This window comes from Xylocopa sonorina, chromosome 4 (assembly GCF_050948175.1).
Source record: "Xylocopa sonorina isolate GNS202 chromosome 4, iyXylSono1_principal, whole genome shotgun sequence".
Taxonomy (NCBI): Eukaryota; Metazoa; Arthropoda; class Insecta; order Hymenoptera; family Apidae; genus Xylocopa; species Xylocopa sonorina.
Window position 1 is genome coordinate 4025737 of NC_135196.1, and position 27057 is coordinate 4052793.

The window sequence follows — 27057 nt, forward strand, 5'->3', positions numbered from 1 at the left end:
CCACCAATTTACAGGGTATTTTTTTCTTTTCGCTTTCTTTTTCTTTTTAGAAATTTTAATCGATTATATTAATTTTTCATGCGGGTTCGAACTGATAAACTATGCGCCTAAAGCTTTAACTCTAAAGTCAAATGTAAAGCAAGGATGCCGATTTTAGTTCATGTTTAAAGAAATCGATTCACAGATTTTATTGAAAATCGATTTTGCAAAAATGGAGCGAAGTGAGAGAAAAGCGAGACGTAGTTTTTAATTGGATAATTGTTTCGCGTCTAATATTAACTCGTTGTTTTATAATAACGAATAAAAAAAGTGAATACAATCATATTTCCGTTTATCTACTTGAAAATCGATCTTCTGGCCTTTGATCTAGATCGATTAGTAATTTCTTTTTTTTCCCTAAGAAAATCGGCATCCTTTGTCTATTAGCAATCCTGCGACGTCTTGCAGCAATGCTTCGTCTTCACTGGAGCATAGATATTGTTAACATTTAATTATTGTGTCAGTTAATTGTAACAACTTTATGTTGTAATACGATAGAAGATACATCTTATGTCGATTTACTAGCGGTACGATTTTTCAATTTGCAAAAAGTACTCGTTCCATGTATATAGTTTTTTTCTGAGAATCGTTCGAATGCAGTCTGACGAGTATACTTTTTACAATTCTCTAAGTAGCTATCGATTTTTTTTTCATCATTACTGGAAATACTAAAGTAAATTTACGGTCAATTATTTCAAGATATATAAGGAAAAATGTAAAAATGAATAATAAAGAAATGTATAGTTTTCATTGATAGTATGAGTCTTTCTAAGACTACTGAGTAGGAATTAAAAGATGTCCAGTTTACAAATTATACAGTGATTCGCTTTAAAGAAAAAAAAAAAGAAGTCGAAAGTCCTGAAAATTCGTTAATTTGTATCTAATAGAATAATTTCTTGTGATTTCATTCTAATATACATTGTATGCACAGTATTGTGTAATCTCTTCTTGATCAACGAATGGCTTACATTCCAAACTTTTACTGTCAAACTGATATTTACAATGTAAAATTGCAATTGCTCATTTTGACGACAAATTTTTTGTAAAAAATTAGCATGGTGAAATTGCACACACGTATCTTACTAATTTTTTATTAAGAGATCTTCGTTACTAATTTCGATTTCGTACATTTTACGTACGAACTAATTAAAATAATTCAACTAATCTTCCAATGCCCTTTTACCACAGTCTGTAAAACTTCTATTCCATTTCGATCAATCAAGAAGTGATCACGTCATCGTTCGATTCCTATACAGTGCGTTTCCTATGCGTACCTAACGAGCATTCGTATTTGAAATTCCACGAACAATCAAACATTCATGGAGAATTAATTACGCGTAAGGAATTAATTATTCTCTCCCTGATCGTACCATGACCTCGGAAATACTCTGTACATATAATATAATCAAAGCGACTATATAAAACTAATCGACGTCTCGTTCTGTTCGATTTCACTTTCGAATTTACCTCTTTCCCTTTTGCACGGTTTTCAAGCATTACGAGTCATCGTCGGATGATTGTTCTGAGTCGTTCTCGCTGCTATCGCACGTTGACGTAACATCGTTCGACGAGAAATTCCTCAAGTCCGACGTGGATAGGAGCGGCGCTCTCTGGACTTGTTTCTCCGTTGAGGAGGACACGTCTGTTTCCGCGTCGCAGTCCACCGCGTCCAGTTTCTGTTGTATGCACTTGTTTTCGGGATTGTTCAACACTGAATGAAGGAAGTCTCGAGTCTCCGCCCTTAGGGCATTCACTCTTTCTTGAAGGATGTTGTTTCGCCGAACAAGAGCCATCGTGCGTATAACAATGTCTAGAAGACCTGTGAAGTATATCACAGTACTTTTTAGACTATATAGTTTATAGTTTGGATAATTCTTTGATAATTATAAAAGATACGATTCAGTTTTGTATTGTTTCCATGGTAGGGAAGAGATTGAATTTATAACAGGAATTTATAAACAGCAATTAATCAAATACTATTTATTTGTATTTGATATACTTGTCTCTAATTTGTTTCTGCTTTTATATTAATATAAACGATATGAAGACATTATAGGTGTATCATATGAATTATAAATTCATGGCAATGAAATTAAATTCGAATTAGTAATGAAATTAGTAGTACAACTCCAAATCTCCGTATCTTATAAGTTCAAAATTTATAGAAAAGTATTTGAACAATTATTGGTCTTAATTAATACTACGTAATTTCATACAAAGATAATATTATATAGTATTCAAATAACTTCACAACGAAGTAAACTCAATATGTTTTTCCAATAAACTGTACTTCCACTTCTATTCATCGTTGTGCATCGAAGCTCATCTATTTAATTACCGAAAAAAACCACACCTTTCCGTCTGGCCAGGAACACCTTCCAGTGTTCTTTTATGTCCACCGGAACTCTAGCAGAAACGTTTGGGGAGGAAGAACTGACAATAGTCGGGGCGTACGAGTCAGTCGGACATTCTGGTTCCCAACGCGGGCTTTCCGGTGGCGTCAGAGACGCTTCGTCGGGGGAAGACGCGTTCGTTTCCAGTCGCCTGATTTGTACCCTCTGTTGCTTCGCTACCGCCCCATTATGAACTCTTTGTCTTCGTCGCGAGCACGGGATTATGGGTTTTCTTACAGCTGATAACTCCGACAGGTAAATGGTCGGAGCCATTTTGTGAGAAAAATTCTGCAATCAGAAAGAGAATGCAAAGTTTAATTTCTGGTCTCACCGAATACAAATGTACTTCGGGAGTAGACACAAAATTGCGTGTACGTCTTGAAATAAAATATTGGAAATCATATCTTTTTAAATATAATTCAATAATCTATAAATTACACATTTTTAGTAATACGTATAGAATGTATTTATAGCAGAAAATTATTGTGTTAGTATTTGTTTAGTAGTATATATAAAATTACGGTCTACTGATTTCTGTAATATGATTGAAACTCGAAGAAAAAGGTGAATTAAAATTAAGACATTAGAAACATTAGTAAATAATAAAATTTCTATTAGATTCCTGAGTTTCACCGGATAATAGATATGTATCGTGCCTGCTTTGATCAGAGCCACTATTATCTGCGTACATGGCTCTTCGTGTTTATCGGAAGACAGTATTTGAAAATGTATTTTTATCGAAAAAGCACTATTATAACCGTTGTATTTGTTCTTAAAAGAAACTAAAATCCCTTATCATACGAATCATTATAATTTACATTATCGCATGTGATCGAGTGGTACACGTGTCGTAAACTGTATACCAGGGTGAATGACCTGTGAATGTGGTGTGGGTGACGAATATTTCAGAACTGAGTGAAAGTAATATTTACATTAGAATATAAGCTACAAGGAAAAATATTTTTAAGACAGTACGTGCAGATTTGATTGTTTAGACGTGCTAGTTTGATTAAGAACAACTTTGCCTGATAGTCTTTAGTGGAGTTTAGATGATTATGATTCAGACAATGCAGGTGCCCTGTGAAGATCGGGGGGTGCAAAGTTTGAGTATGCATTATAAATACAAATACATACTCATTTTCCTCTAAATAGATAGCTTAATTATATTACCTCAATTGAATCTGCAATTAATTATTGTAACATTCTGCATTCATTGTGCACTGTACAATATTGAATATGTCCACCAAAATCATGAAAATAATTTTTAAAATGTGTATCTAGAATTATGATCAAGTTATTTCTTTTCCAAAGTTGATCATTATATAGATAAAGCTGTAATGATCTGCTATAGACAAGTAGTTTTATGTTAATGATACGTTGGTGATGAACGTAGTTTACGTTTATTTAATTAAGCATTAGTTGGCCCGTCAAACTGACGTTATGTATGGGCACTCGCTGTGTTGAATTCATTCATGAAAATGTTGGTTTCCAGGTTTCCGTTAATCGTGCTTGTACGTTATACAAGTAAGTAGAGTATATCGACCGGGGTAATTGTGCTCTGTCAGCGATATGTAGTAATGATACCAACCATCTGCGTAATTTGACGAACGAACAATCGATGACCCACATTGCATGCATTCACGATGCGCTTTGCTAAGCGAAAGTGCTTTATATTGACGATTGATTTGTGTGATTTGTACGATAACATCGCGTCAATAAGCTCTATCATAATTTTAAATTCCATTTAAATTTGTGAAATTAAAAATTATATATACAATGGATCTACATTATTAAATATGTATCATATTTGGTCGTTAAATCTAACTTTAGAAATAAATTAGATAATTTCTAAATATATGCATGCGTATGAATAAAAAGTCATAACATAAAATATTAAATTTATAATCTATAATATGAAGCAATGATTTGAATTCTCATTTACCAAGGCATAGCTCAATGTGCAAAAATGTGCTTCAATTATTCAACTGAAATTACTCTTTCCATCGACAAATTTAATTGATAGTGTCATTAATGAAACACAATTCTCATCTATCTTCCCTTTAAAAGCGACGATTGACGTGCAAATTGAAACGTAATTTTATATAAGAGCCGTGTTAAATCACAGTCATCACATGTTCAATTGCATCAGATTAAAACAGACAAAGATAGATATTTTTTTTTTATTAAATTTTGCAGAGGTCAATATAATAACACGACGCTCCAAAATCGTCTCAAGATAACACGAGGAATACTTTTACTGGCAAGTTGATCGTCGGTACGGAAACATCGTTTCACTTTGTGATCAGAGAATTATTTATATACGAAAGACCAAAGGAGACGAGACTTTCACTTGTTATAAATGTCTAATAATATCGGCACGAGCCGGTGTCTTGCACCTTGACCAGAAGAGGCACGTGCGCACCTGCGGCAATGCTCCATGTATATACATATATGAGGCAACTATATTTGTAGCGTGTAGAAGGTACGTGAAATGTTTTAAAAAAAAAATGCCATCTAAGCGTGATAAAATGTGAAGCATGTTAACGTTATCATTTTGCTATTACTTTTAGTTGACGCAACTTTAAGTCCTCACGATAGTAAATGTATTTCTCCAATTTCCAGTAAATTACTTTTAGGTTAAAAGCATTATAATAAATGTGAGAAAAAAAAAGATTAGATAGAATTTAATGTAGGTTTGGATCGCAAAACTATTTGTCCGTGCAATTTTCAGACGAAACTGATATACATATCTAGTTTGTATGCGACTTTATGGCGTCGCAATTAAAATTTACTTTCCTGTAGTTAAAGATTACGTGTTAAATGTATTGACAATGATAAATAAGAGTACAATAAATTATTCCTTTATACAAAGTATAATAATTTTATTTATATTATTAGTAATTTCGTTTTGTGTTATTGGATTTCACTTTAATTCATAATTTAATAAAGAAATATATTTTTATCTTCATAAATTTAAATTTTATATCATATATATTTATTAATAACGAGGGAGAGAGAAAAGAAGAAAAGAGAAAGAGAGAGTACATACTTTAAGCATAAGTCCCAATAAATTTCATTAGAATGCATATGCATGTATATGCATTTTTTCTAGTAAAACGGGTATCCCCAGTATTTGATCTTTTGATTATATATTAGATGGCAAGCAGAAATAAATAATTCGTAGTAAAAATTTGACGATTGAAAAACGTGTGTTGCGCTGGTTAAAATAAACTTATAAAAGAGAAAGAAAATTTTTTTGAATAATTTGTCGCGGTCGACCACTCAGGATCAAAGGTTCTAGGGTGGGAACAATACGTATAGCATGGTCCCTCTATGAATTACACGTGTGCACTCGTACCGTTTGGCGACGCGATCGATGCAGGCGATGACCTGATTACTGTGAACGTCGGTGCACGTGCCTGCACCGAAATAAAGCAATAGAGCCTCGGCACGACTTCTCGTCTCCCCTCGACCGGTTACCCCGGCTGCTTTGACCTCGGATTTCGTCGCACCACGTGCGACCATGAAACAATACTGATAGCCGCTACAAGAGGACAGGGATAGCCTGATGTTACCAACAATTTGTCTGATGCACAATGGATGAATAATTAACGAATCAAAAAATGAGAAATTCAGAGGGTGAATGGATTATGTTGAAAATACAAACATTTCGGTATGTTATACATGTATGAATGGCGTGCTCCAAGAAATGAATGAACGACTCCACAGATTCATGTCATTTATTCTCGGTGCCAAACAAACTATTAAATAAATTAAAAGCGGTGAATAATTGTTATAGCGAATTGTGGCATAACGTTTGAGTGGAAAGAAAAATATAGAAAAAGCGTTGGTCATTCAGAAAATTTTCTTAAAATAGATTTTCTCATCAGTTATACTCTGTATTTCTCTATTCAGCGATAGGATAAAGTGAAATGGTTTACTTTAAACGAAAAGAATATTACAGAATATTTTGAAATGTGAGCCATTCCATTGGAGAATAAAATAACCAAGTGCATTTTCCGTTTCGCTTCCGTAATAATCTATAATAAGCACACGTTATTTAGAATAAAATTATATTTTAATAATATCTTAGAACATTTAAAAAAAAATCTAAATAATAAAACTTTGTTTTCAACCAATTTTCTATACGTGCGTAAAACTTAAATTTAAAGAAATATTCAAAGCAGCAAGTTAATTAAGTAAAAGAAAGGCGAACACATGTTCAAAGAATCGTAAATTCCACATATTTATCTTTGAATTTGTATCAATTTAGATAAAGTTTAACCGTAATAGCATATTTCACTATTTATTGGTCATAAAACATCATAAAATTATCTTTTTTAATGTGAAGTGAATATTTTACATTATTTTCCTTAACGTAAAGCGTAAACATACATACATTTATACTTTTTGTCTATTTACTTTATGTTTGAAATTCTCACAATTTTAATTTAATAATATACTATGCGTTTTGGAAATTAAACAAGTTTTGCTTTTTGCTTGGAGAATGAAAGATGTGTAACTAAGTTTGTAGACATATTTTGTAACACACTGACAATTCTTTATTTTTGAGGAGTCTGTAGACTAATAACATATTGACGTAATAGAATAACATATTGAGTTCTGAGTTAACATCGAAATTAATCCAAGGAAATCATTCTTGCGAAATGTAGGAAACCTACTTCCATCTTCTAATTTTAGATCTGCCATTAAACTGGCATCGTGATAAAAACAAGATTTCGTCTAGAAAACTTCAAGGAACATCTCGATTTTTTTTCTGTTCGCTAGTCAGGAAGAACATATTCTGTACAAACTTCAACTACCACCAGTCGCATACTATTTTTGTTTATCACTCTACGTTACATTACTTTAAATTTTATATACAACCGCAAACTATTGCTTCTAATATATAAATATTTTTTAAAACAGCTTCTGATTTGTTTCGAAACTGTGAAAAACATATTTTGGGAAAATATTTCAAAGTTTATACTAAATATCAAAAGTTTGTTTGACCAAGCTTCATTCCATAGCATAATTTGTGAACAACTTTCTGGTTTTGAACATGTTAAAATTAGAGATGCCGCAAAACTTGATTTTTCTCAAAACTTGAATCTGAAACTTTGTGATTCTCTAAACTTCTCGAAATCTAAGATACTTTTCTGGTAAAAAGTTCTAATAAAAACGCGTATAGAGTTTTGCATCCCCTTTCAGCACATATATCTACATGAAAGATATATATATGTAGATATCTTTAATCACGAACTAAACTGTTATCTTGTAATAACTCACACTGCTATACAAAACAAATACCTTTCCATCTCATAAAAAAATTATATCTCTCCATGAATTACAAGAAACTACACTCCGTCTGGTAATTTCGCATTGCTGTATCGCACTGATGTCGATACGGACCGTCATACTTGTATCATTTCAATGGATTGAAGCGTACAATTTTGCGAGAACGTTTTCAAAGTGTACTTCTCGAAAATACAATCAAAGAAAAATCGATTTTCTGATTCCCCCAAATGGGAACACCCTTATAAGCGTAACCCGGCAATGCACGTGACGTACGGTATAAAAGGAAGTCTAACGGTAATTTTCACTCGTGACGAATATGCCACGATAATTCAGAAGGGGTGCCAGTCGTGATATATCGTAGGTGTCAGCCGTGCGTTCGTGTATTTGGCGCCTGAGCAAGCGAAAGTGGTGGTTCTACAATACAGACATCCCCGTTAGCGGCAACTTCCCTGTGCGAATGAAGGCCAACCGGGAGCCAGCTCCGCGGCGGATTGCAGAGGGGTTGCATTCGTGGGGTGAGAGTGGCACGGGCGAAGAGAAGAGGGGTAAAGAGCGAGAGAAAAACGGCGAGGGAACTGGGTGGCCTTCAATAAGGGCACACGTGCCGAATTTTCGGCTCGTCTACCGCGTTTCACCAACAGTACGATTCCCGTGGAACGTCGCGTTCGTCACTTTCGCAATCTGCATACTTTTGCAAAATTATTTTTGTCGCGATAACGATCACAACCCTTTAGCGTAATAGAGAGCTCGTGCAAAATTCTGCCCGTGCGAATGGAGCTGTTTCTCGCATTCGTAGCCTCAAAGATATTTTAATATGCATTTTTTTGTTTACTGATATCGAGTCACACTCGACAAAGGTGTGAAAATGGTTAAATCAACGCCTCGTATGTCTAGTCCACATTTGTCCTGTTATTCAGTCTGCTATAACAATGAATGGCCTATTATAAAACGGACATGCAAAGATGCGAATGGAGGAAAGCATGCCAACCCGATTGGTGTGAACAGTTGCTCAAGCGAGTAGTAAAGTAAACGAGTGAGTCGAGCAGTAGAACTGACAAGATAGTAATTCGCCAAGTCGTTTCCCCGTACCATTAAATTTTATCTGCTTTGGCATATTAATCCGTCTTCTCGTCGTGTGAATCAAAATGAGATATAAGCTACTGGATAGACATCTTTTTTTTCTAGAAGTATCGTGCGATACGTAACAGCAAAAATGTAAATTACGTGTAGGCATAATTTAACTAGTTTTGCTTGGCCTTTTGACTGTACTATATTCTTTTAGAAATTGTTTAATTCTCTTCACAAATGAAGAAATCGTGTTATTTTTAACAATATACATGTAAGATATTAATATCACTTATATTATTGGATATGTCTATCGAAATATAATATAGACATAACTATAATCGCGTGATTGAACTACATTTTCAAGAACAGCAAAATCGACGAGTACGCAGATAAATGAACGTGGTTATAAAAGGATGAGTTATGTGTGTGTGCGTGCCATCCGCGATAAAAGTTAGATAGGAAAAGTGAAATTGTTTGATAATGTAATGCAACTGCATAGGAAGTTGTTGCCAGTGCAAAACTAGGGGGGTGTAGAAGGCCTTTGGCGCAGAAGGGTACACGTGTAACATCGATATCGCTATATTTACAACTGCACGTGTCATACTCGAACTTTACGGCAGTTTTCCAAGAATCTGCTGTGAGTCAACGTGGTGTGTTGAATTTCTATGTCGCGGTTAAAAATTTACGCCACTTTCGCACGTGCGCATCTAAAAATCCTCTGGTAAAGGAAGAGTCAATTTATCACATCAGAAATATGTGTTCCGGTTCACTTTCGTGATCGTGATAAAGAAAGAACAAATCTTAAAGAACGGAATGAAAAAGGAATGTTTTTACCTCTTGAAATTAAAGGAGAAATAAATATGTTTAAAAAAAGAATGTGAAATAATAAACCTCTACCGAATATATTATTCTGCTATTCTTTTATTCAATAAAATCTCATTGATATTTCCAATTTCTTTCAATTGAACTAAGAGTGGAACTAAAGTCGCGATTAAAAAGTATTATAACATGTATGATAAATATGGAAAATAATGATTGTGAAATAATAACTATCTAAGAAATAGAATTTACTCGTACATCGTCAGCAAGAAAAGTTTAGAAAAAAACTAGTTTACATCAATTTGCAGAATCATAAACAGGAAAAAATTTCTGTAATCTGTATTAATTAAAATCGTAAAAACGATCAGTAATTATGACTTCTGTTGCAATATTATATGTGAGCGTGAATAAATCAACGCTTCTGAATTCCACTTATCCCACTTATCCACTATCCCTAGCATACTAATTTGATTATTTCCTAATGATATAAGAAAATTCCACAAAATATTATTAAAAATAGCAAGAGACAAAATGTATTTTTAATCTTTAAAATTAACGTAGATTGAAATGGAAATCGCATAATTACACGATAGGTGATTTAATTTGGCATACCAGTAACATTTCCATGGAAAGCTGATAAATAAAATAAATACAATGGATCGTGTGCATAATAAGCCACGAGTGCGGTCGATTCTGAAATAGCTCGTTCAAACTTCTTGACGAATTCTGATTCATCGAGGACGAGGCTCGCAATAAAAACCTGTCTGAAAGCCGTGAATCAATCACGCTCGCTCGGATTTTTGTTTCCGACTGATTGAAACCGGATCATGGCTCCTGTGTTACGGACAGAAGTCTGACGAGTATGTTGCGTTGGTTCAGAAAAATTTCACCGACACACAAGCTGAACTTACAATTCAGCGGCATGGTTATATTTATCGTTGTGCCCATTCACAGCCGTTCCGAGCGGTACACGTGGAACGCAATTTCTGAACGATCACGATATTTCCACACTATATTATCATAGTACGTATATATAGAATGTTCCAATAGTTTTAGACACTTCCTGAGGTGATTCTAAGCTGTCCTTTTCTTTGTTCCTTTTCATTTATTAACGAAAAACAAAGGCAAATCACACAGGAGATCACCGCAGATCGATCGCTCTGTGATTGATTCGTGTTTTTCATTGATCGCGGTAAACAAACCGTATTCACCGTACGGTGAATGTTTAAACATAAAAATGTGTCCCATATAATATTTACAAATTTCTAAAAATGTTTTGTTCAAGTTGTGAAATATGCTAAAGTAGGGTAAAGGGCCTAAAGGCAGGATTTTTATAATCATTCTGAATCCTTAATTACGAAACTCTATGATACCGTTTTTTCTTTTTATATAAATAAAATGAGAAATAAAAATTTTTGCTAGTTCCCTTTTTCTTGATATTGAAACTAAAAATAAAACTTATTAATATCAAAATTGCTACTTTCTACTCTAAATGATTCCATTATTGCGTAAAATAAATAACTATTAATGTTTCTGCGACTACTTGATCGTCAGTTAACTTATTCAATCAACGTTTAAAGGAACGTCTCATGCAATATTCCGTAACACATGCGCATCGTTTTACGTACCACGTGTCGAACGGTTAAAGAAGTGGAATCTTATTATTCTGTTCAGGCATGCACATGCTGTCGATATCAGAATCTCATAAGAATGACTAGATTGCCCGCGTGACAGCATTATCGATCGTATATTATCGTTTCGCGAGCTGTCCGAGATCTTACATGAGATACATTCGAAATTTATCACCTCCCAAATGACCGTGTCACCGAGACTCGACAATTTGCACGCAGAATTCTAAATGCGAGCCTAATTTTCAACAGTCGTACTGTCCGATTCACTCTTTTTTCTTGAATATAAAGGAACAACGTCTGTTAGATAGAACATTGCTCGTCTCTCTAGAACTATACTCGTACATTTTTCATGATATTTAATTTTCTTTTCTGCTAAAGAGTTTTGCATACGTTTACCTAGAAATTTATTTGTACATATATTATATTTCGTTTAGAATTTTTAATTTATTCTTTAACTGCTAACTGAAAGAATTGTCACACGAAAGAGTGGACAAATATTAATATTAATATTAATTTCTTTAAATATTGCTTACGTTTTTCGCATTTATTAAAAAATTAAACACAATCAATTTTTAATCGTTACACTTTTAGAACGCTTTTATTAAAACCACATTCGTGTCGAGATAAAAACATTCTCTGCGGTAGTTTCTGCACTTGTCTGCACTTGTTGGAAAGGATTCTCGTAAGAAAATAATAAAGTTCCTTGAATACTGCTCTTAAAGAATCCATGAATGCCTTCAGCAAACGTATTTCCTTTCTCAAATAAGAATTCCTATTTCCTGGAAAAGCTCTATGAAATTATAAAGTGAGACTTTCGTCTTTAACTTACATTTATATATGTATTTAACTATTACATCTGTTTGTCAGAGAGAAATACCATATTTTATTCTTTTTATCAATGTTCGTAATTAATGGCGATATAGAGATCAAATTATTCTGCAATTAATTGACAGTGGAAAAATTAAATAGCTGTTTAAAGCTGTATAATAAACCTGTTGCTTTACCAATATATTATTTTTAAAGCTGATACTAGCTGTGACAAATTAATCAGTAATTACAAATCTATAATATTTACAAATAATTATTTTCTCCAAAATTAATAATGGCTACTGAATGTAGAATTGTTTAAATTGATTCGATGACAAAATATTGAAAGGTATTCATGCAGTTGATTAAATTATTCATTAGAAATTACGAAAGTTAGTGCTTCCCTTTTATTGCCATTAAATCGTGCGACTAAATTAGTCACCTTTGATCTTATACTAATGTCTATTTAGTACGCACTTAAAAACTGAAAACAAAATAAAATAGCTTTCAAACGTAGTTTCGTTTGAGTCTCAGCAAACTACTGAATTTGCTTCAAAGTTGTCTCAGAACTAAATTTTGTCTTTTTTAGTTCTCATTCGGAATGAAAAACGTGAAACGATGTTTGCAGGAATGAACGTATTTCGAAACATGCGGATATCTCTTTACCATTCAGGAAGTTGGTTAATCTCTAGACTGCAATGAAATAACATGTTGACCACTGAGTTCATATTAAGATTAATCTGAGGTAGTCACGCTTACAAAATTTCGAAAGCCATTTCCGTCTTCTAATTTTAGATAAATTACTAAACTGCCCCCTAATAAGAATATTCTTTCAAAAAGATTTTCCTCTAGTAATATCTCCATCTATATTTTAAGTCTGCTACATAAAATAAATATATGCATATGTTGCGCAAATTGCAACTGGCACCAACTCAATTTACTTTCTCCACTTCCCATCTCATCTTACATTCTCATTTCGATTTTATACATGGTTACAAAATATTGTTCCCAAGTTATTCTAAGGATGAAACAAAGTTTCCTGTTCCTCCGTTTGTCGTCATACCTTGCACTATTTAAATTTTATGTGCGGATACTAAATATAGTTGGCAAAATATTACGACACAGTTTCCGAGTTGTTTCAAAGTTGACATGTTTCTAAGAAAATGTTACTACATTTACAGTAGATTTAGGCGAGGAAAGTTTCTTCAAAACTAAAGTACTAGCCTTTTTGTCACAAAGTTGCAACGAACGAAATTACTTTATCTCTCCAAAATGACAAATTAATTTCGTCTTGTTGCTGACGGAAAGACAGATTTAGCCAGAACAAAATATTTTGAAATCGTGGTATAGACGTTAAACCGAGATAGGAGAGTTTAGTAAATGTAACGCAAATAATCAGGTCCACGTGAGTTCGTTTAAACATTATCATTAGACGTACTTAATACGTTCATCGAATATGTATGTAGGTCATCGATGTCAATATAAGTAATGTTTCCATGAAATGAGATATAATGGCAAAAAGAAAATAAAGAGAAATGTGTAAAAAAGAATGTACATTGAGAAAAATGCGTACATACGCGATAATATTTGAGAATCTCATTTGGAATGAATATTCTACTAACCTACTTGAAGCATTTACTCCATAGGCTCAAACTTCTACGCAAATAATCATGTAAATTAAAAATAATTTTATCGTTTTTAATTGTAATTATAATAGTTTCAATAGAATAATGCTATTTCTCAATTGCAATAAGAAATCGAAGCTATTTTTCATACATTTACTGTTTTTAAATCAAATGCTCTACCCTAGTAAATTTTTTGCGCAGAAAATATGGTATATACATTTAGACTCAATATAACTTGTGTACGATGCTTGAAACTTAAGTTATTTACGATGTGTTCTGTTCAGTTATTTGCCCTGAAAAGTATCATAAATTTCCTTACGTTCCATAACGGTATGATCTACAAAATGTCATTTCATTAAATACGAGGGACTAATGAATTGCAGATCGCTGCATTCTGCGATTTCTACGTTCAAGTACAGCCACGTGCAGCCTTTCCCACCCTATCGAGCGTCTTGGTCGCTCGCCAATGGGTGCGTACTATCCCCACCATGTGACCCGCACTGGCTGAAGATCGTCTCTCATACTACACGCGCCCTTTGCAGTAAAAGGATGGGATATTCTCGTGGATACACGTGGCCACCGCTGCCGGGTTCGACGACCTCGCTTGTGCGTCCTCACGCAGTGCTTTTCGGTGATGTACCGGTGGGGGATGCGTACGATGTCCCCTCGTTTCCCCCCAGGAGGTACCGACTCTACCGTCTGGCAACGTTTCCCTCGAGTAGCGACGGCTACTCGACCGCTTCTGACTTCGAGTAAACGAACAAACTTACTCCTCAAACGAATCTCAACGATCGCCAAGATTTTTTTCTAACAAACAACCGTATCGAAACAAACATAATATTCGGAGAATTATATTAAGATGGAAATCAACTGAATTGGAGTTTTGAATGTTAACTTATTATATGTTTGGATAATTTATGTCAGTAATTGATGTAATTGAAATATTGTATATTATGTATAATCCGAGATGTATGTTATTTATAATTTCTTGAATATATAAAATTTGAGAGGCTGGAATACTAATCGAATGTTTCTAGCTAGAGTCTAATTTTGTTATTAAAGTTTTTATGTACCGAAAGCATGTAATTTGTTATATTTGTACATTTGCAAAATTTTATGTCGTTTAAATTAACTGTCTTAATAAGGCTTTTTTCTCTCTCAATTAGCTCGTCCCCATTACTAGGTTGAAACAGAACCTTGCAGTCTGCAATCAACGATCTTATTCTCTTCTCGCTCGTCCTCTTTCACGGGCCACCCACACTTACTGCTGTTCTATCGTCATAACTATTTTTGCACGCACTTCCTTTCATCCTTTTTCATCCTTACTTTTGCTCCTCGATGGGGGAATATGAGCGTGAAAAAAAAGCAGTGATGCATAATGCATACTTTGATCACGACGAGGATTTAAAAGTTGACGGTGGGACCACTCTATACCCCTAACAATTTTTACTCGAAATAGAAACTTTGCACCTTTTTATTCTTTTTAAACGACTTTAATTATTCCATCTAAATTTAAAAGTTCAAAATACCTGCCGCATAATACAAAAAATATTTGCAAAATCCCATCAAATCTACTGACTTTTAATAACAGCAATAATTTCAAGACACGAAACACGCGCGTATTAACCCATTACGTAAAAATTTTCATCAAGGTATTAATAAGAAAAATAAACATTTTTTACCCGCATCTATCGTGTTTCTTGTTTTCCGACCCAATACAGATAAACTGTATTTTAACAATGAAATATTATGTAAAGATGTGCATGACTAAAAATCGCTACAGACAATCTAAGTACGATAATACGTGACGACAGTTGACGACAGTCTGCTACACGTGGAATCGCGGTAACATGAATGAAAGAAATTACATTGCAAAATATAAGCGCTCAAGTTGAGATAAGAATTTTCGATAATGCCAGCGAAACACACGCGTGAACATGTGGCGCTCAACGATATACTTTTGCTTTTGTCTCGATTCAACAGCGTTTCAAAGGCAGTTGTTAAAAAAGCCATAAATGTCTTCCAATTCAGGCAGGATTTTACAATGAAGAGCTTGCACAGCCCAACGGGGCGTCGCCATTGCGTAATCGATACTTAGATGAATATTTTTTCAGCGATAAGATATCTGGCATTAAGATTTTTCATTTGTTATGTCTTTTCAAACGTACAAAAGGAAACGAGGAATCGTGGTTCTTTTAGAACAAGTGCAATACTGATTTGTTTGAGCCTTTACTATTACAGACTCTTTAGCCCTTAAATTGAAATGAATTTCTAAGAAACAACACACTTAACTGCTTTATTATGATCCATAAAACTGAGTTCCTTGAAGAAACGTTACTTTTTACGATTTGCTCCTCTCGGAACACTTGTTCGAACTTTGTAATACTTGAAACGTGTTTTAGCTTGTTATATACATGCAACGTTCCTGAAAATAGAAGATCAAAGCCTCTCATGACCTTGCTATACACTCTCGCATAAAAACATTTAAATATTTTTAAACATATTATATAAGTTATACGCGTATCTAGTTTAAATATATAAATCAGATGTTTAAACAAATACTAGTACCTATGTACGCACAGCAAGCGCGGAACACTTATTTTAGGCGCAGAAATTGAATCATTTGTACGTTATTCGGAAATGCAATATCTTTAGCGCTTCGAATTATATGGGATAAATCAGACATATATACTCCACAACTTTTTTGGAATGATATAAAAGTCACAGTATAATGACAACGTATTAAAGCAATAGAAAATACGTGTGACATAATAACTAGACGAATGTAAACTGACAAACTAAAAATGTGTTTCGCTAAATATAGCCAGTAATAAGTAATATCTTTACGGCTAACATAGCTTGGAATATGTTGAAAAGATTACTTTAACCATAAAACTTAAAATGCAACATTCAAAATAGCAATAGTAATTATCATTTTGCTTAAGAAATACTATGGTTTAACTAGCATTGGAAGATTTGTTCCTTTTATTATGTTACTTTCAAATATTAGCATGCATTTGTAACAATTTTCTTTAACCTCATACCATACAGCATTGCTGTTTCCCCATATCACATTTTTCAAGACAAGGAAAAGATTTAATGAATCTCTCAACTTCGTTTAAAGTCTAGAAAAATATTTCAAATTAAATAAAATAATAAGCTCAGGATAGTAAAGTGCTTTTAAATTGCTTAAATTGAAGTGACGCAAATTCCAGTAATTTTACTGATCAAACATGACACAATACTACGTATCTTTCTTTACTGACTTAATTGTGATTTACCTTGTATTAACGAACCGCGCAATTCGCTTTATAAAAATGTGTTCCTGTTTTTGCAAGTAAATTAATTGTTAGAAGTGGAATTCAAGCATTTTTTATCATGAAAAGGAAATGCTATAAAATAACGTAACTTTGACGTATCGTACATATGTGATGACAGTCGTAGTACAATGCCAGCATATTTCGTGATCTAAACTAACTGTATCTTCTGTACAGTTTCTACGGTTTAACTCTTCCGGGTACAAAATATTGCCTTTTACAAAACATATCTAGTATTTCGCTACCATTATACCTTTTTTCACCAAAGAATTGAAATACAGTTGAAACCTACTTATTTCAAAGAAATTTTACTGAATACCTGCTAAACTGAACTCCAACCAGATTCCTCTTACCTAATCTACTACTAATCGTAATTCTACCACGAAAGGTTAAAGACTTTCAAATGAGGTTCTACTATATTAATTGTATTACTGATGAATACACCCTCTAGCAAAAGGGAGAGACTTATCAATCAATTGTATCGGATGCTGTAGTAGGAAGATATTTGATAACAACATATTCTATGTTAAGAAGTTGACAAGGACAATATCCACATCCTATGTATATCAAGACATTATCCAATATTAATTCTATAATAATAGTGTAATATTGTATCATCGGTGTTTCCGTAACATATGTAACACTACAATAGCATCTGTGACTGACGTATCTACCTACTAGGAATACTGCTGAACTTGAAATGTCTAATGATATAACTGCAATACTAATGGAACATCAGATTGCTTTTTCCTCGGGAAACTTGTTCTTATAACACATTGCTCGCCACGTCACTCACATACGTATGACATTATGCATAATTTTTCCCAAGAGCTGCGTCATTCATGCATCTATGACAAGCGCACCGAGCTAAGTTACACATATAAATCACGATATTAACCTGAACTGTGTCTACAAATGTTTCCTTCGTATTAATCTAAAATTCATAATGCAAACGAGAATATATTTGATGATATTCAAAATATAAAAGAATTTAAAATATTTGTCACTTAAGTCAAGCAACGAATTGTCATTTCAAACGTGTGAACTCAGCCCCAGAATGCACTCTTCGAGTTCGGCAAATAGGGGGAATCGAGCTTGATCGCAGAAAAAAAGAAAAGGAAAACTGGATACGTAAATTAAACGTGACCGAATTTCCGGTAACAAGATGGTACACGTGATGCCGGGATATACGAAAGTATAGTTGTTACGTGTTTGAAGCACTTAACGAAATTAAAGTGAAAGAACGTGGCATGGCTTTGCGTGAGATATCCAACAGAGCGGTTACGTTGTCTCACGTTGGTCACAATTGCTATCGCACGTCTCGCGTCACGTGGGTGTACACGATTGCACATATTGCTACATGTTGGCGAAAGGAAAGGGTTGGTATATATGTATATACATAAAACAGAAGGAAAATAAGGAAACAATGACGGATTGACTTTTCAATTTCCTCGAATTTAAGTTAACTCTTGACATTTCAACATCTGTGATTTCATTCGTGTCACATATTTGCCAAACAGTCCAATTATTGTTATTTATATTGAACAGTACAATCCATATATTCTATTCGCGTATAGTTCTTTAATATAATGTAATGTAATCCTTGTGTAATCATTTATATTAATTCGCTAAGTTATTTCGTCTTTTTTACGATCTAGCATTACGTTATTCAGATAAAATCATTATTGATATTTCTATAGCTGATCATAACTGCCTATTATTACTATATACGTACATGTACAAGAAACTTGAGACTCTTCCGAGAAAAATGATTTCAGAAACTAGGATTTCATGTGAACTATATTAAACAAAGAATTCTTTGTACTGTGTTAAAATTGTTAGATTGTTAGCTTGTTGAAATTGTGTCCTGCTTCTTGTCTCTAACAACACTTTTGACTTTTTAACTAAAAAATAAAATTTATATTCATGAATACAACTTTACTCTTATAATTACAGGACCGTGCAATTTGTAAGTTATAAAATTCTAATATTAATGTGTAAATTCTATTTCAAGTAGAATAACATTACCAAAATTAAAAGTATTACGAAAAATATGCATCTATAGAATGTGTAAGTGCGTGGATGCATGCCAGTTTAAAATTGGAAAATATGCAAGTGTTGTTATACGGCGATGGAAATATCCAACTCGATAGAATTTTTCGCCACGACTTATAACATTTCGCGTTTTATAAATCCAACTCGTGTATAACTTTTTCACAGAACCTTGATTTCGTCGATAAATCTAATAACGAGGATTAACTTTAATTACGGTTGTCTTGTGTAAACTAACTCCGACGTAAACGATTCACCTCGTGATACTATACCAGTAAATTAACAGTAACGTACACGTGTCTTTAGAAGTAAGTGACTCAACGCCAGCCGATGACTTAATACAACGATGATAAGTGCTAATATCAATGCTCAAGATACACGTGTTACAATTTCAGTATCACGATGGAAAATAAAAAGCAAAAAAAAAATTACCAACGAAGAAAGAAGTTAAATTAATGATTGAAAAAGGCCGAATATTATAATATTCTTTTATAATAAAAGAACTGTTCTGCAGAAATTACAAAGCGATTATGTAACGCTGGCCAGTTGATAATCAACGTATAATTGTGCACGAGTGCAAAATTCTGTTTATTAAAAGCGACGTTGATAGTTTACTCTTTCATCTAGTCTACATTCGTGGGCATTTATCAGGAACCCTGCAAAATATAGAACTATTCGTGTACTTATGAGCGTAACACACGTGCCGGGCCCGTATAACTTTTTCCCGTTCTGAATCGATAAATTGGCCTGTGACGAAACAACTCGTAACACGATCAACGACGTGACATATAAATCTGCACGCTTCGACGACCGTCACACGGGTTACACGTGTTCTGGCGCAAGTAACGCCGCGTAACCCGTTCCGATGCATTAGCAGACTCTTCCCGTTGGTTAAGAACGCCGTCGCCTTGATTGCACGTGGAAAGAGGTTCGAGTCAATTGCAGTGTGCAGTGGCCACGTATTTGACATTGTCAGTGTACAATTAACCAACGGGTAATTTGAACATTTCTATTTATCGTTCCCGGTAGCATGACCGATCGTGCATTTGCATCCTACTCGGAGCATGCCGTACAAGATTTATAAATTTCGATTTCTCCAAACAATAAATAATTGAATGAAGAATACATTGTAATGGTTAATAACAGTGACGAGATTAGTATCAAACACATGCCGACCCATCAAAATTACGCACCACTGAAAGAGTTATATTGTGAACATAAACTGTAATGGTGTGTTAGAAATTATTAGTGAAATAATTTATTCGATAAAATGTTAAGGAATAAGTTTAAAGCATAACTCAACAATTTACTGAGCCATTTTGATGTTAATCTTCGTAAAATATTAATAAAGTGATGAAACACTGTTATCAAATTATGCTAATAGAGAGAGAGAAAGGGACAGAGAATGAGAGAGTTATAAATTAAAAAAAAAATGCTTGATAGATTCACAGAACGTAAGAAGAGCAAGAAAAGATTTTACGTTTTATACAAAAAGTAAAAAAATATGTAGTTTAGCCTTACTATATTATATATTTGAAGCTTGAACGCATTAACAAATAAATAATTTCATGTATATTGTTTAGGGTTGATTGAAACAAACATATTTAGATCCGCTTGACTTGTTCAAATCTCAAATTCCCAAGTATTAGCGTTACAAAATACAAACTTTAATTAAATCACATTTTGGCAGAAGGAAATCTATCTAATTATACTAATCTAATAAACTGCAATTAGTTTCACTTTACAGCCTTTAACATATAATGATTAGAAAACAAAGAAACAAATTCATTTGCTAAACTGTCCGCCATTACAGAAGCAATACTCAAATATTATGCTATGTCTAAAAATAACAGTACATAAATATCAGTGCTACGATATTTCTATTTTAGGAAAATATTCTATTATGCAATTATAACACCCCATTAATCTGTAACGATGCTCCTGTATAAAGTACTTTTTAAGTTCATATCAGTTGAATCGTTCAATTTCATCTTACGTATTCGAATTCAATTCTCAATAAATTATAAGAAGAAACCCCATAAAATAACATCGATATAACTTCAATTTGACAGTTGAACTCGTTAAACTTGAATCGAACAAAACGTGCTGAAGCCAAAAAGCGAGCGAGTAGATACTATTGCGTTGCGCGATCTACGACGTCGCTCAGGAACGAACTGGGCGCAGGAAAGAAAGAGACCGTACAACACGTCGGATTGAAATTCTCGTTGACCTTCCCGTAAGTACTCATTCCAGCCCTCGTAGTCATCCACGTGTAAATGTCGTCCACGTGCGATCACGTATATCGGCGCACGTTTTACAAGTCTGGACTAAAATAAGTAGGTATTTAAGTGAAATCAAGCGTGGGCTTAGCCTTTCAGGACACTCGTGCCCCGTCGCGAGAGATCGAGGCGACGCGCGTTTAACTTTAGAGCAGAATCGTGTGGTTCGCTGATCGATTGCGCAATTAAACCAAGTTGTTGGTCCGATAGAAACGCACGATTGTTCGATAACACGATCTCCGCCGGTTCTAAAACTTTCCTGGATTAAGAGCGGCTTTTCGATACAATTTTTAACGATATCTTCGGTAGAAACGGCGTCAGAATTTCAGATTTCTTGTAGATTTGTAACTGGAATGTATGAAAGCGTAATTTCTCAACAAATATGATTATTGCAAACGACTTTATCATTATTTATCCAAATAACATACTTGGAATGATCATACAATCTATAGATTTCAATTAGATTGAAATTTTTTTGATTACTATTACTTATTTAATCATGTGAAGTTATGTTTGTAATAAAATTTATATACGAGTGAATCATTTTTACATAACAATTTTGTTTTCAAATTACTAAAAGATATCCTTTATGTATACTTCTTTATAGGACTTAAAAGACGATATAACCGAAAAAGAAGATTCATTTATTGCAAACAGAATAGCGTTTGAAGACCCCTTTTATTCTCATTAATAATTTCATTTAGTTACACATTAGCAAATGCGTGTCGCAAAATTACTTGAATCAATTTAATTGATTTGAACATTTAATGCTTTCGAACATATTAGTAAATGATTGCCGTGCCAAGAATTATTACTTGCAATAGAAAACTGGTTTAAGTAGACCGCACATACATACACGTGGCGATATCAATATGCTGTATTTGCTCAGATTGTGTTTAGTCAGAACCGCATTGATTCTGTAACTACGTACAGTATACGATATGACCGATGCAATGATCGTATCCACTTAGGAAACGAACATACACTGCACCTATACACATTCTTGACTCAAATTGCAATTGCAACAATGTAATTTCGATCACTATAGCTAGCTATTTCGTTATATTAGCATTTTACGATGTAATTCGATGAAACAATCTTTCATTAGTTCTGTCATATTTCGTATATCATTAAATAGTTTATGTAAAAGGAAACATAATTAATGAATTATATTGCTTCAAGAAAATTTGTTGGTTATATAGTACAGCAGAAACTCCATCTTAGTTCATACAATTATATATATACTAATTATTATACATGAATTACATGATAATTTAAAGTTTTCTAACTTCATCCAAATACACGAATCAATTAAGAATTAGTGAAATACCGAGTTTCATCCATAATTTCATTGAAACATACATTTTTGTCTACTGACGCAAGAAACATGTATATATACGTATATATTTAGACAGAAAAATGAGATAAAGGATAATACTTTATATCATATTGCAACTCACCGGCTTGCAGAATACGTTTACGACGCGATCCCAAGGTTTTCAAAAAGCAGGCTCAAAGGGTCGACTGGGTCACCGTCTTCTTTCTTCTTCGTTGTCAATCACTTTAGAATTACAACTGTCTGAACGACTACCGATTAGAATATCATTTTCATAATGTTCTTCCTGACGCGAACTTCCTCGGTAATTGACTCTTGTAGCGCGTTTCCGTACCGATGTCAAAGTAAACTACCATAAACGTCAATTAGCGCGTGCAAAATACGACTTTACGATCGGCACTCGCGGATCGTTTGTGGACAGGAATCGAGGCAGGAGATATTAAGTCATATCACGATGGAACAACAACAGTACTGTTTACTCGCGAACTTTTCAGTCATAGATCAATGTTTCACACTGATTAGTGCAACAAGATGATCCAAATCTACCGGCGTCCGTACATCGACTAACGGCGATCGAGTACCGCCATGTTATCCCCCCTCGTGGTTACGAGCAACACGGTCACGCATGCGCAGACGCACAATCCTCGTGCACGCGCCTCGAGCCTCGACATTACGACAATCACGATAACAAAAGCCGCGGCACGTGTATCCCCACTTCGAATGGGATCTTCCAAAAGGTTCCGCGGGAAAGCGAAACGGGACGCGCGTGCTTCATAGAATTTCGTCGTTCCACGCGCACCGGTGGTGTCAAAACACAGGCCTCGACTTTAGAACGGTTTTCCACGCTGAAAGGGGCATCGACTCCTAAATAAAGAAAGAAAGAATTTAGTACGTACTTCTTTAAACCTGCACGTACATATATAGAGCGAAAAAGACTGTTACTTAACTGTTTGTATGAATTATTAATGGAAATTTATCAGTTACTATAAAAATGTATGTTTTTCAAGGAATTTTTTAAGTTAGTGATTATTTCCCAAGCTGAATTTATTCGTAGCAACAATCAAAATATTTTCTATGAATTTATCCTATATTTTGTACTTAACATTATTATCGATATTGAAAACCAATTATAAATGGCCAACTATTATAAATGTCCTGCTATTTTTAATTACGTTTATCAATACGTGCACTAATATTTTTTATTATTAATAATCACGTATTGTTCAGTTGTTTTGTATGAATGATCACTTATGCATATCACTTTTGTATAAATTATCAGAACTTATCGTATAATAATAATCATTAATTATAATAAATACGTATATATCTTAAAATAAATAATTTTAGTTTTTAATGCTGAACATTGCATTCATTATTTCTGTTGTACGAAGTATTGTAATTATAATTGTATTCAAATATCTACCTTGGCAGGAAATACGTAAAACTTCAATTACATGCTCCTTAATCTTATCTTTATATTGTATTTTAAAATATGTCATTAAAACAAAGAATAGCTTAAAATTTATGGACTCGTTAACAAGTAGATACACGCAATTGATATTTTATCTTGAGTGCAGCGTCACGGCAGTTTACATGCTAGGGGTATACCATATACTTTTTACAAGATATTATATTTTAATAACAGCTATATTCAACACCTAATTTCAATCATTCTTTGTAATTCTGAAAATTATTAGTAAAACATGCCAAATAATTTCTAAATTGGATACAAAATCTATGTCAAAATAGCAGCATCTGTATGTATGTGTTTTCTATTACAATAGCATTCAATTTTATCAGTATTAACTGTAGTCTAATTGTTTTGAACAAAATAGACAACCGAAAAGAGAAATATTATTTACGATATAGTTGGATATTTGTACTGTATACAATATGTACTCATTCTTCTATATTGAACAATTATGTCATATATTCAGATTTGTGTAATAGATTGCATTTACATAGATATTCTTAGAAACCCGATGCTCTCTTATTCTTGCAAAGGAATTTAAAACTACACGCATTCGTTCTAAGTATTTAACACATGTCTATGCGTACAATGTAATGAAATAGCGTCACAGCATATTTATCTGTAACCAACGCTATACATTATTCAAATGAGAATATTCTATAACATCGTTCAGCAAAAAAGAAATTATAGGAACTCTTCGTCAAATCAATTTACTTTTAATTATAATACATATACTAGCATTATCTTGGACACAAATCGAACATTCAACTCGTTCTAGACTACATAAGAATTTTTACTTTATTCCTCGAATGTGCGGTTTACTTCATGAAAGGAAGTAATATTTTAGAATCATAATTTCTCTCGATACACTTATACATATTTAATAGAATATACAGAAGTGATGATTATAGAGGAAAATACTTTTTTACGTATAAATGATATTTATATAATTATACGTGAATAATGATATAATTATTTTCTGTACCATTAAAAATGTAAATTGCTGCAAGAAAGGAATATTTGATGTCCTCGTGACAAATATGATCGCATAAGATATTAAATTAATTCAAAAGAATACTTTATTTACTTACATATTCATGTGTAATTGAAATTGCAGAACAAGTGAAGTTATAAGAAATAATAGTGAATTTGTACTAAAATCGCCGTAAATATGTAACAATATTTTTATACACCGTTTTACTTCAACGTGACACTAGCCCTTTCGAATCAATCTTTATATAAACATTATTTTTACTAACAAGAATGCTTAAATAAAATTGTCTAAAATTATCATTAACCAACGCCTCGTTATTACCGATATACTCTTCAAGCTCCTGTTTTACGTGATATCATACATATAGGGGCAAAATATATTGAAACTGTTTAATTTAATGATGAGCAATCCGACGATCATTAATTATTTACTCACGGCAATACTGTTTGTGCAATTCTTTAATCAGTTGAGGCGGAAATTTATTTCCGTTGAATGTGATATATGAATCTATAAAATAATTTTCAAAATTATCATGATTTTAATATCAATCTTTTAAGATTGCGATGACCAATTGTTGAGTATTAGTTAGAAAGTTTTCAATTTTTATTTATTACAAAATAAAATTGTTTATTAGCGTTTTAAGAACGTCTCGAAGAAATATTGCTCCTCAAATATTTTTCAGGAAGGCAAAAAGAAGGGGTCGCGATAATGATTTGGTAGTGCGTGCAGAAAGGTATGTTCGCGAGCGAGAGAGAAGTATCGGCGTCGCGATTATAAGGAAGGGAATAGATAGAGGAGGTCAGAGAAAGAAGGGGAAGGAAGTCGCACGTGTAGCCAACTTCCCCACTCCTGATCGGTTTCTCGACTGAAAGGAGCGTCCTTCAGCAATCTTCCCAACCCCTTCTGGTCCTCCGACCTTTTTCGACCGTCACAATGCCTTTCCCCCTTTCCCCCTTACCGACAAAGATCGCGTGGATCTGCAACCAATCAGGGTCATTTGCGATGCCTCCACGCGGCATGCACATTCAATCTCGGTGCATATTCGCATGTGTGCGGCTGCCGATCAGACAGTGTCTGTGTAACGTTTGTAATCGTTTCGCAGCCCACGTAATCTAGTGTCAATATAGGTGATTTATTAATAGGTTATACGTATATATAAATAATACAAAAGTTTTGTTCTAAATGAAATGGAATATCTGAAATTATCGAAGCTATAAACTTGCGTTTCTTTATTACCGTTTACTAGTATTATGATAAACTGTTATCATTAATGTTTTTATTGTATGAAATATTTGAAAACATTATGCTTTCATTGTCATATCAGCTCTTTCTATATATATATATATCCAAAGCTTAAAATTTTGAATTAAATAAACTAATATTATTATTGTTGGAATCCTTATAAACTCAATATAATAGTTATATTGTATGACTTGTAACATGTATGTATATTACATATATATACAATTACAAGTATGTATTTTAGTGACTTGTAAAAGCTAGTTAGAAGTGTCCAGATTACAAGTGGAAATGCTTGTGATTGTAATGTTTAAATTCTATATTTTAAATTATAGTAATTTTATAAACGTCAACTTTAAAAAGCGAAATGGCAGCTCGCGAAAACTTAATTTCTCTAAATTGTACTTTCTAAAATTAGAGAAACAATTATAATTTATATAGCTGTTGTTATTTAAAAACTGCAATTGTAGAAACGACAGAATTAACTTTTTTCGTGTACTAAGCATGTACCTCAAGTTGTTAACTGTTTCTATATAGAGATACCTGCAAGAGAAATAAGAATTCAAATTATCATTAAAAATGATGTTGTACCCGAAAATATTATTAAGTATTAATTTATATGAAATTTTGTCTAACGTTTATATTACTTATTATTACTTGTCCACTTATTCCTTTTTCTATAAATTATA

At 33.3% G+C, this 27057-nt stretch overlaps 2 protein-coding genes and 1 long non-coding RNA gene across 3 annotated transcripts in view; 1 reads left to right on the forward strand and 2 right to left on the reverse strand.

Annotated features, from left to right (window-relative positions):
- LOC143423257 (uncharacterized) overlaps positions 1-27057 on the reverse strand; it is a 325047-nt gene that overhangs the window by 261 nt on the left and 297729 nt on the right. The gene's annotated exons all lie outside the window — the stretch shown is intronic.
- Positions 1201-23230, reverse strand: LOC143422795 (uncharacterized). Its single transcript, XM_076893720.1, has 3 exons — positions 22789-23230; positions 2393-2720; positions 1201-1858 (listed from the first exon to the last, which is right to left on the reverse strand). Exons 2-3 carry the CDS (start codon positions 2703-2705, stop codon positions 1536-1538), a joined length of 636 nt encoding a protein of 211 aa, XP_076749835.1. The 5' UTR covers positions 2706-2720; positions 22789-23230; the 3' UTR covers positions 1201-1535.
- LOC143422796 (uncharacterized) lies at positions 23416-26341 on the forward strand. Its single transcript, XR_013101759.1, has 2 exons — positions 23416-23552; positions 25816-26341. It is a non-coding gene; the product is annotated as an uncharacterized LOC143422796 (long non-coding RNA).

Bases quoted from the DNA above. Each gene is read 5' to 3' on its own strand.
- LOC143422795 (XM_076893720.1), bottom strand. From the start codon at position 2,705: ATGGCTCCGACCATTTACCTGTCGGAGTTATCAGCTGTAAGAAAACCC. The intron at 1,859-2,392 runs GTGTGGTTTTTT...TATACTTCACAG, and splicing joins GTTCCTGGCCAGACGGAAAG to GTCTTCTAGACATTGTTATA.